Source organism: Vanacampus margaritifer, chromosome 15 (genome assembly GCF_051991255.1).
Source record: "Vanacampus margaritifer isolate UIUO_Vmar chromosome 15, RoL_Vmar_1.0, whole genome shotgun sequence".
Classification (NCBI taxonomy): Eukaryota; Metazoa; Chordata; class Actinopteri; order Syngnathiformes; family Syngnathidae; genus Vanacampus; species Vanacampus margaritifer.
In genome coordinates, this window is record NC_135446.1 from 14,395,145 (window position 1) to 14,407,083 (window position 11,939).

At 45.4% G+C, this 11,939-nt stretch overlaps 1 protein-coding gene across 1 annotated transcript in view; it reads right to left on the reverse strand.

The window, feature by feature from the left end:
* The window catches only part of LOC144035530 (insulin receptor substrate 1-B), a 34,063-nt gene that overhangs the window by 11,027 nt on the left and 11,097 nt on the right, over positions 1–11,939 (reverse strand). The window contains exons 2-3 of the mRNA XM_077545287.1: positions 10,327–10,628; positions 6,415–9,526 (exon numbers count right to left, since the gene is read on the reverse strand). Of these exons, the coding sequence (XP_077401413.1) occupies positions 6,415–9,526; positions 10,327–10,628 (3,414 nt within the window). The remainder of the gene's footprint in view (positions 1–6,414; positions 9,527–10,326; positions 10,629–11,939) is intronic.

An 11,939-nucleotide genomic window follows, 5' to 3' on the forward strand; every position in this document is an offset into this window, starting at 1 on the left:
CTAACATGCTTTGATACAGATATGATTAGCTATGCTAAAAAAAAAAAAAAAAAAAAAAAGTTTTTCAATTTTTCTATGTGAACACGTTGAATCGTGTCCAACTTGTGGTCAGAGGCATTTGAGCTGACCCTGCAATCAACTCTGACCTCGTCGCATCCGCTCAGCCGGCTCCACCTGACCCGACCGCTTAGCTTGCGCATGCGCGCGGCCAAACGCGCACCGCGGCTCACACGCAGACACGTAAACAAACACTATTAAAGCCAGACGTGTTCCTTGTATGAGAGCTGGCATGTTAGCGAGACGCTAATCAGCTTAGCGCTCACCGGGGATAAGCTCTTTACGGACAAACCCGGTTAGCGGCGCAGCTCGGTGATGCCCAGAACACACATAATGCACACAGCTCAGCCCAGAGACGGAGATGATCGCGGCGAATACGTGTGACGACACACACGCTTAAGGAGGAAAAGATTGACAGTGTTGCCGGGAGTGTGTGGGGATGGAGGGAGGCCTGGGAAAATAAGGAGTGTGTGAAAAGAGGGAGAACGGTCCCGGGATCCCCCTCCCCTCTTTCTCCTCACTCTATGCACTCAGTCACCTCAGTGGGTTGGTGGGTGGCCGCACCCGGAGCTTTTGCTGGTTTGCTGGGCCGGCACAGATCCAACATGCCGCGTACAATCGACACTCTGTGGCCAAGATCGTGCTTGGACGAAAGGCTGGCCCGATGCCACATGCGTGCGCACGAACACGCATGCGCAATCTACCGTTAACAGTCACACACTACTGGTACTGGTTCCGTTCAGTACCTGGCTTCACAGAGAGACATCAGAGTCTGGAAGAGCTATTATTGGAAAGTCACCTCTGCACAACACAAGTCAAAGACTCCTCTAGCTCACGCGATGGTAGTTAAAAAAAAAAAAAAAAGAAAGAAAAAAAGTAAGCCCACATGAGGAGAGCTTCTTTGGAAAGAGGAAAAACAAATAATGGAAAAAAATCTGAGAATTGTGATGTGTTGAAACAGTTCTGTCTGCTTGCCAAGGTTATTAGAGTTAACGAAAATGACCAAAATAACTAAATTTAAAATTGAAAAACGTTTTTGTTAACCGAATAAAATAAAAACGCATTTAAAAAAAACAGAAGCTAACAAAAAATTACAAATTGCATCTACATTTATAAATCTAGCTAATAACCGCGTTTTACGAACCTTTGAGCATTCGATTGATTGATTATTTTGTGAAGCATTTTATGTTGAATAGTTCTATTCTATTTGTATTCTAGCAGTTTTTCTCTCTGTCCCGCCCCAGAAACCTTGACTGCTTTCCTTTCCAATCATTGTGTTGTGCAAAAAGCCATAAAAGAACCTCAAGTGTTTGAGTATCACTTGACACATGATGAAAAAGCTCTTTTTAACACAATAGATACACATTGCTGGAAAATAAACAATTGGCACATCCATGCCGAGAGGCTTACTTACAAAAGGCGGGGCAAGATTTATAGAGGATCAAAGTTTAACCTTAGTGCAATATTAATGAGAATTCAAATGATAAAAACACAATCCGTGACAAAAATCCACAGTTGCGTTCAAGGTTGCAAAATTTTCCCTGAAATTCACAGAAAATGACTTGTGTGCGTGCGTGTTCACCTCAGATTACCCCAACCAGCCCTTCGTTTTGGCCTAATTGCACAGAAGTGCTGGACTGTAACGGGATAATGTTGCCGTGGCGGCACACGCGGACGACCTCAATTAAAAAAAAAAAACCTCCGCCTTATTATTGTGGGGATGAATACACACACCCGTGCGGTCTACGCACACAGCCTTCAACACTCCCCCACAACCCAAACACAGACAAGCTTGTCCATTTCCCACCCAAACAGAGTTGAGCCATCTCAATCTCCTTGAGTTTAACAAACAAGAAAACTTATCTGACCTCTAACTCAGAGAGTCTTATCTTAAAGGGGATATATTATGGAATATTAACTTTTTAATGGCTTGGATATAAATAGTCGACTCTCTGGAGTGGCTGTCCAGACATCAAAGGTGAAATGTAACAATCATGATAATAATCATAACAATTCCACAGCATTTACATGGATTATTCTAATTTGACATCTTGGCGATGAAGTGCTGCCTCCATGAGTGAAAATCCAATTGAATCTGGTTTTATCTGGTGGAGATAGAGTTACATTAGCAAGTAATGACTTTGCGCAAGTGCCATTCATTTGCAGTCTAGAGGTGGATGAAGTCTCCAACTTTGTCTCTATTAAAATCACTTGAATTGATTACTGTATTGATGAATGGGGAATATTGATATGTAGGAGTTCTAATTTCAACCAGAGTGTGACAACTGCATGTGTATACGCTGGCATCATTTCTAATATAATTTTTCAATTCAATTCTTTATATATCATGAAAAAAAATACATGCCAACTTCAATTCGATTTAAAAAAAAATGGACGCTCTCCACAAGCTCATTTACATAAGAGGCACTCATTAGAATAAACGCGCTAACCATAAAAGCCCCGCCTGATTGTAGTTTGCATACAGTGCAAAGTAATCAATTAAGAGTGATGCTATATCGGCTGCTAAATCTTCAGAGCCGAGCGGGTTTAAAGACACGCGCGCGTAAAGCCCTCTGAGGGGCGTGGGGGCGAGTAGTGGGATCATGTACCGGCCACGTGGTTGTGGTTTACATAACTCGCTGTTAGCCTGACCTGGATTCCGCAGCCGGGGGTAGGGGGGGGGACACACCTGCCATCATAAACTATCTATAGTGTGTGTGTCTTTTAAAGGAAAATGTATGTACATGCGGTCATGAATCCAGCCACCAATTATGCAACATTTATTGGTTCATCGCCCGCAAGTCAAGGAACCACTGTACTGCGCAAATTCACGTGTCTTCATCCTACTTTAAAGTGGAATAAAATTCACCTCACATGCAAAGTGTCTAGACAAGTAGGAGACAGGGAACACACATGCAGTGGATAGTGATCCAATTGGCCAGTTATGCATGTGTTTTGTCCAATTAGCAGAGCGAACAAACCTGCCTCTGTCCTCTGGGGACACCAAATAACCTTTGTCATTGAGAACTTAAGGAAAGGGGGAGAACTATTTTTTCAGGTATAAGATGATATGATTATGTGCAAATGGCTGCATTCAAAACTTTGATCCTGAAGTCGTGTGACGAAAGAGGCTTAAAAAAAGGGGAAGGGAATAGTGTTAGTGGCGCTCGCATACCCCCTCCAGATGGTTAAGACGTCAAATATTTGGAACAGTGGATAATAAGATTCTGTCATGTGCTTTCGCTGGAGGGGATGGCAAACATTGCGCCTGATTTCATCCAGGCTCACACCACTGTCATGTATGTTATAGGCAACCCCCCCATCCCCCTCCAAAAAAAAAAAAAAATTGAGATACAAGTGATTTGAGTTTTAAGCATGGTCACAGAAAAATTCAACCTGTAAGTCAAGGTTTTTCTAATACAAAATAATTTATGTGTATTGGTTAACTCTTTGACTGCCAAAAACATTAAATAACGTTTAGTAAAATCCTACAGAGGAGTGCCAAGGACGTTAAAAGACGTTTGTTTCAAAACAGAGCATTTCGGTGAAAGTAACCATTTTCTATTGTTGATTACTGAAGAACGGAATAAGGTAGAAACAAACTTTTTTTTCTGATGAAAGATGAGAGTCCATCTTTCATTTGGTAGTATGTGTGTTTCCATAGTCCAAACACATAATTTTCTGTGGACCTTGAAAGGTCAGTCAAAATGCTTAAATCGGCTGGCACCCACGGCATCCCTTTTCTGAAAACGTCTGGCAGTCAAAGAGTTAAATAAATCTTGGGAAGCACTGAGCTATGTTTGTAGACCGATTAATCAGCCGATGTTGATGCTTTTAAAATCGGTAGGTAAGGAAACCACTGTCACGGCTCACTTGTTTTCTGGGTTTGGTCATGTGACATTTTGCCTTAGCCAATGTGATGTCATTTTCAGTTGACAAATGGCAAAATGGCCGCCCTCTAATTTGGATTAAAACGAGTGGATTTTGCTGCCTTAGTGCTTATAATTCATATTCCACAAATGCAACATTAATGAGAGCAAATTATTGTTAAGCACATTTTTGACTTGACCTTCCCTTTATTGGAAGTCAATTTTTTTTCCTGGACACCCTCTATAATGATGCTTTGTTTTTAGATAAGATTCTTGTCATAGAAGCAGTCATAACATTAAAAACACATGACGACCAAGATAAGTTATTCATTCCAAACATTTATACTTTAAGATTGCTCCTGCGCTCATTGACGTCATCCGGTGTGAGATTAGAAAAAACGCCTTTAAAAGGATCGTATGTAGTGAGAGAACAGCGGGGTCGGAGACTTCAAGATAGGCGAACTACGTTATGGAGAGGGAATTTCAAAAATCCATCATCTGACGACAAAGCCATATACAGAATAAAACAATGTGGTGAACATCAAGACACCAATCCGGGAGTGTAAGGGAATTCGGGAGATCCCAAACACTTGAACAAAAGGATCATTTGTTGGCAGAGGTGGAGGGGGGTAAGCGGGATCCGGGAGATGAAAGAGGGGGCGAGTGCAGTCCAAAGGCATTTGCGAGACGGTGCGAGTGAAACTCTGGCCCCGTCTCACATTCACAGTCAATGTGTAACATTCTTCCCCGCCTCAGTGGCAGCCTGCAAGTATTTCTATCTAAAAACACTCAACCCGTGCGGTCTGCGAGGGCGACGTATGGCAAGCTTAGTTCGATTCGAGTCAAGGTACTAAATGTTTGCGGAGAACGCAAGTGAGGATGCGATTCAAAGTGGGAGCTCACAGGGCCGCTACGCAAACAGTGAGGCTTGGCAGTGCGCAGCCATCACAAGAGCCCCACTGTGGGATGGTTAAGTAAGACGACCGAGTGTTTTACTGATGCACATAAATCCACACAGCAATTGAAATGCTCCTCTATCTGCTAAGGCTGCAGGCGCCAAGCTTCTAACAGGCCAATTCAGTGCAGACAGTGGCTAAAAAAGAATGTTTTTCTATTGGGGGTTAGGGGGGAACATCTCACAGGATTTGAGGCCTTGTTGAGCTGTGGTGGTCCCCCTTAAAGGAACATTCTTGGCATGCAAAGAGCGTCAACTACAGTATATGTGACATTTCTCTTCAAAATTACAGGAAGGTATTAAGTGTGTAGCAAAAACTAGTTTGAATGAAGAAATCACATTTGATTCAGAAGATGTGAGCAGACTGAATCGAATATATCGAAATCCAGGGTGTCCATAAAGTCTCTTTACCATTTCAAAAATGTATTAAAAATGCAATTTATTAGATATTTTATTTTGATTTGTTCTATTGTATTCAGCATTTATTAAAGTTTTTTTTACCTCTTTTAATACACTTCTACATGGGCACCATTAGTTGCACGAAGCACATCAAGACGGTACTCGATTTCTTGCCATGTTCGATGTAGCATAGCCTCATCAATTGTGGCAATGGCATCAGTAATCCTTTGCTTAAGGTCAGTAATGATAAACATTGTGTGTTTTTTTAAACACTGAATACAATAGAACAAATCTGAATAAAATATCTAATCAATTGCATTTTTAATAAATTTTTTAAATGGTAAAGAGACTTTATGGACACCCTGTATATCAAGCTCCATATCAGATCAACACTAATATACATAGAAAATGCCACATTTACAGTACTGACAAGTATATTTATATTGCAAAACGACAACAAAAAACTCATTGCATCATACCCTCCCGAACTAGCCGTACCGTATCGAATTGAATCGGAATCCCATTGACTCGACCCAAATCCAATCGTTTCACTTCACAACGAACCATCCTTCAATCATATTGCACCCCATGTATCACGGTACGTATCAAATCATCTTTTATCTGAGAGTTGCAAAACCCTACAAGGTAAAGATCTACTAAACCTGAAAGTGCGCTAAAATACAAAACCACGAGGCAAATCAAATCCTCTAAACCACGGCGGGCCAACGTTGTTTGACCCAAGATCTACAGTACAGCAGCTGTAAACAAATTCATGCATTCACCAGATTTGCTAACTTCCTTGCTGCTTCAAAATACCCCCCTTGCCCCTTGCGGTCGACTTGGAACCAGTCCGCGGTCTACCAGTCAACCACGATCGACTCTTTGGGCTCTCCTGCTGTAAATGTTCACGTCACACCGCAGGATCAGTAGTTCAACTCTGAGTGGGATGCTTCGATGGCAAGTCTGAATGCTTCCTTTGTCTGAAACGGTGCTTCAGTGAGATGCTTGCGACAAGGAAACAATGGCTCAAGCCGAGCGGAAGCTTAGGCGATTGTATTATGTATGGAACAATAATAAGACTACAGCATATGCCATCCCAAAAAACGGTGGATATATATTTAAAAAAATAGTTACCTGTTCCCTCCTTATTTCCGTTCTGGTGTGTCCGCAGCTCCTCGGATTTGTAGAAGTCAATGCTGGCGTAAGTGTTGACGCTGGAGCCGCTGCTGCCAACCGCTGCAGTTCCTCCTCCGACCCCAGAACTTGCACCCAGCACAGCAAAGAGGCGTGCAGATGCCTGGCTCCCCAGGGGCCCATCCAGGCCTAAATGGGGACTCTCCTTGTTGGCCAGATCCAAGTCTATGTAGTTAAGGCCTTGCTCTGCGGTGGGTGTTTGACTGGCAACAAGTTGCTGCTGTCCCGGGAGTGGTGACTGAGTGGCGGTATCTGGGATGGCACAATTGCGCCACGGCGTGCTTTCAAAGCCCTGTCGGCGAGTCCCGGCTTGTTCTGGGAAGAGTGAGGCTGTGGACGAAGAGGAAGTTGAACAAGGAGTGGAGAGGGACGATGAAGCGAGGAAGCTTTCGGAGCAATGTCGTCTACGTCCCTGGGGGTCAGCACGGATAACTTTAGCTCCGTGGTCCGGGTTGGGTCCCGATTTGGCTAAAGGAAAGTCTAGACCCCGTGACGTAACGGAGGGTTCAGCCCTGGTAGGGGAAGGAGATTTGGGTGAGACACTGGAGGATGGCCTGGGAGCAGTGTTGTTATTCAGGCTGAAGGCCATCACTGTGTAGTCCCCGCATGATGTGGGCGATTCCGACTCTGGGACGATCTCTCGGATTTTCCTTAGCGGTGCCTCTGCAATTGCTGCCACCTCTTCACGAGGGACACTTGATTCGGCGTCCGGGACTTTGGAAGCAAGTGCTAGGGTTGGAGGTGTAGGAGGGGTGTGGAAAGGAGGGAAAACGAGCGGGGTATGAGGTGAAGGTGAAAGAGAAGGGCCCATGTCCATGTTGACATATTCAGAAGCAGCTGGGGGGGTAAGGGGGGTTGGTGGGCTGTGGGATACGGGGATAAAATTCCCGAGGCAAGACACAGGCCTGTGTTGAGGATGCTGGTTGTTTGTACTATGAGGGTTTGAGGACCCAAGCCTGAGGCCCCGGCCACGCCCTCCCGCAACCCCAGGCGAGTTGCTCTTCTCCCCCTTAAACTCAATACTGACATACTCGCCGGGGCTCTTAGGTTCTGAGGGCAAGGGGTTCTCACGGACCCTGGGAAGCGTGTTGGCCTTGGATACGTCAACAAACAAGCTCACAGGTCTGCTTCGAGAATGAATGCCGTGTTTTGGCAACCCACCAGAGCCTCGTCGCTGCTGAATCTTAGCTCCATCTTTGGACCCCCCACCGATGGCGCACGCTGCTCTTTCCTCACTTTCTCCGAGGCTCTCACTGCTGGCTGAGCTGGACGAGTATGAGGAAGAGGAAAGCGACAGGTGCCGCCCTGCCATTGAGCTGCTTGCGACCGTTTGCTCCTGACGGCCGCCGATTGTTCTACCTCCGCCCACCCCCCTACCACCGCTCCCATTCGACCTTCTGCCACGGCCCGGTCCGTCGTCAAAGTGTCTGGAAGAGGGATTGTGTTTGTAAGATCGGGGGAGGGAATAGTAAGAGTAAACCATCTTGGGGGCTTGTTGTTGAGAACTGGTCTCCGAATGACTGTGTTCTGAAGGAGGCGGGCTACCATTTACAGAGCGAGCACTGATAGGCGACATGTTCATGTAGTCGCTGCCTGCCCTGCTGTCTGCACTGCCACTGCCCAACCAAGCCCCTGAAGCGAGACCACCACGTTGATCAGGCGAACAGCTGCTATTAGGAGACATGATCATATAGCCATCAGAGGTGGGTGGAGGTCGGATCTGTTGTGGAGGGGACACACTGCTGTTAGGGGTCATGGCCATGTAATCATCTGCAGGTTTCGGCTCTGAGTCCGGGACAGAAACAGCCAATGATTGGGAGAGAGACGCCGGAGGCTGAGTGACTCCAGGCAACATGGACATGTAGCCGTTATCCACGCCTAAATCAACATCACCACCTGATCCTGCACCTGTTTCACCTTTGAACTCTCCTGCCACATCCAAGTAACCCCCTCCTCCCCCTCCTGACCCAGCACCCATGAGGAATTCCCTCTGCGTAGTTGAGGACGTGGATGAAAATGATTCACGGCTGGTGCTCCTCGACATAACGGCATAGTCAGCTGAGTCTTCCTCTGCCGGCTCCTCCCCTCTGTGCTGACACGGGACCAGCCTCTCCAAGGCCATAGGAGGTAAGGAGGCACGTTTGCTCAGCAACCTACGTTCGGCTTCAGATTCCCGGCTAGAGGAACGGCGAAGCACTCTCCTTGTGTGGGCTTGGGAGACACAGACTGGTGCACCAGGTGCTGGCAAGGAGCTGGACGTCACGCTGCTTTGATTGCTGCCGCTATTGCCACCACTATGCTGGCCCATTAAAATGTAATTAGCTCCCTCCTCGCCAAGGGACTGGCTGCCAACACTACCAACCGAACTTCCAGGCAGACTAGGGGAGACTAGCAGCGTCTGTTCCCCCGGACTGGAGCCATATTCATCTGAGGAGCCGTAGTCACTGGGTGAACCTGAGACTGAGGCGCAATGCATCGGGACACGACTGTAGGGGCCGGTCCCTGCCCCAGACGCTACGCACCCAAATTCCGATCCATGCCCAGAGCTGGAGGACAAGCTTGGGGCCGGGGAGGGCGCTGGCGTGGAAATGGAGCGCATCAGACCAAGAGGTGTTTTAGCAGTTGAGGTGGGGACCGAGCGAGTCGACTTTGACCTGAGGATCGGTGTGGTGGAACAAGAACCGTTTGCCGAGGGACTGGAGCTGGAAACTCCTGTTAGGCCCTCCTCAACTTTGCTCCCATCACTGGCAGTGCGAGACCTTGGAAAGCTGTGTCGAGGGGTGGGAGAAGCGCTGGCACTGGTAACCCCTGTTCCTCCATTAGCTCCACAGGGAGGCTCGGTTCTGGGTAGACGGGTGAAGCCCACCTGGCTGGGCGGAGGGTTCGAGTGGTGGCGGCGTGTGGGAACACTGATGGGGTTGGAGGCCGTTGCACCTCCTCCTGGACCGGAGTTCGACTGAGATTTACTTCGCTGGCGAAACTCCTCGCTGAGTGCCTTCATTGCCTCCAGCAATGTTTCATGCATGTTCTGGGCAACCACGGAATCATCCACCTGGACATTTGGGCAAAACACAAAACACCACTCACGTTAAGCCAAAATTTAGAGTTGTGTGCCTTCGGTTAGGAACATTTTGCTGCTGTAACATCTACGCTAATTTCCGTTAGCCTGTCAATCAATGACATTTGTAAGTTAGCATTAAGATATGGACTTTGGGAAGTGAAAATTATATGGTTTGGAGTGTTTCCCACAGATTTGAAATCTACTTGGGGGGGGGGGCTTTCTTAGTCCTTTTCGTCTCATCTAGCCTCACTATCCACAAAGTGACAGTGAACTAACATTACATGCGGTATATCCGGTCACAACACGTTTTTGTTTTTTAAATATATTTTTAATAAATTTTCTTGAAAACTTCTTGGGTGGTGGCCAGTTTACATGGTGTTGGAAACACTGGTTTGATTGAGCATTTAGGGGTTTAAAGACAAATAATTATTTTGTGTGTTTTTTTTAATTACTTTTACAGGAAAGTTTTGCTGAGATTTCCCAAAACAACTTGAAGAACTGTGAGAACGAGAGATATCTTTAGTTTCTTGAAGTATGCACGCAAATGATAATTCATTTCTTGAAAGCATGAGAGTGAGAACAGGCGCTAAGGTATACTTTTAAAAGTGTGTTTTAATAAGTTTATATATGTTTAAAATGTGTTGGAGTTCTTTTATATGGTCTCTTTCTATATTGCAGATTTTTACAATGGCTGAGTCTGGAACGGGGGTTTGTATAAGGTTTGGTTATTTCTATGTTTTTTAGATTATAGGGTACTTTTAAATGAAGGGGACTTGAGAGGAGAGACTTACCTGCATCCAGAACTCGCCCGGGCCTGTCACAGCAGAGCGGCCAACCTCGACGAAAAAGAAATTTTCAGAATGCCCGCAGCGCCGGACGTTCATGAGCTGCAGTACAACAGCAGCGGCATCGGAGTTGAGCTTGACAAAGTTGATCGTCTTGTCGGTCAGGCAGAGACGGTAGATGCCCACCAGGTTTTTGGCCTGACCCAGACCTTTGGGCCACACTTTCACCTGCCAAACCTCCTTGAAGGCCGGCCCAGGGTTGGGGATACCATAGTCCCCAGCAGCTCCTTTGTCAGAGGGGTTCTTACCTGAAGATTACAGAAACAGAAATGCGGGTTTGGTTAGATTGAACCGTGGGAATCAACATACTGTAGCGCTGATTTGAACACTGCCACTATTTACCACGCTTTGTTTTATCAGCTGTGCCGCAGCTTTTCAGATTTTCAACAAGATAAGAGAGCCAAGTGAGCATGCACGAGCTTGTGTGACCGGCTCTGTACCTGCGGGCTCCATACCTGGGGGTCTCATTTGTCAACCACACACATACACCCTGACGCACAAACACAAGCGCACATACCAGCGTGGAAAGAGTTGACTGCTGACATTGATGAAAAGTTCTGGAAGGAGGGGGGAGAGTAAAGCAACACTTAATAATGGAATGTCTTTAAAAAAAAAGGCTGAAAAGGTCTGGGAAGGTCTTAAAATCATTGAGGGGAAGAGTCAAAAGGTTCTGCTCACTTTGTCAACTCATAAAATCTGTCTTTTCATTAGCGCCGGCAGCCCATTCATCTTTTGTGTGCATCCACAAAGTGGCTCTTATTGAAGAGAAAGCGCTTGATGACTTATTTAAACAATGAGCAACATTTGGCTGCTTTGTTGGCGCTCACTCATCAGACGGAGGAAATATGCCGTTCTGGTTTCTTTTACTTGTAACTGAAAGGGACCACACATCTGTTGACTGAAATGCTGGGATTGAAGGAAAACCTTGTTTGCATTCGTGTGGGCCAGTATTACCCTACTACATATTCAAACAGGTCTCCTCAAAAGAAACAGTTCCACAATAATGCACGTGTTGTAGGAATGTAAAAGAGCTTTAAAATGAAACCAAATAAGTTTTCTAAGTGGTGTAGTTTCAAAGACACCGTATGTTTGAAGTTGAGAGATAGGATATCTCCAGTTAACCAAAGGTTTGTTAGCCTATTTCTCTCTACTTAATGTCATTTACAACAACAATATTTAGTATTCTGGTCTTTTCCTGTGCATTTTCAACCAAATTCTGACGACAATCAGAGATAAAGTGAAAATTATTGGTTCACTTTATATGGAATGTCCTGTATGAAGTTGTAGTGCTAGCTCTCGTGGTTTAAATTTCACTAGACTTTCAGCTTGTTGTGGCTATTTCTGTCTATACAGTCTGTAATTTTCAAGATTTTCGAAAGTGCTTTTTGCTTCTTTCAATTCATTTTTGAACTGACATCAATTATTTTCACTCATGTAAAATATCCATTAATTTTTATGGTTCAACCCTTCAAATATCAGTTTGTTTGCATAATGCATAATATTGCATAACTCTCTTGTTCACAAATTGATAAATGAGGGTGTGTGATTTTTTTTAAAAC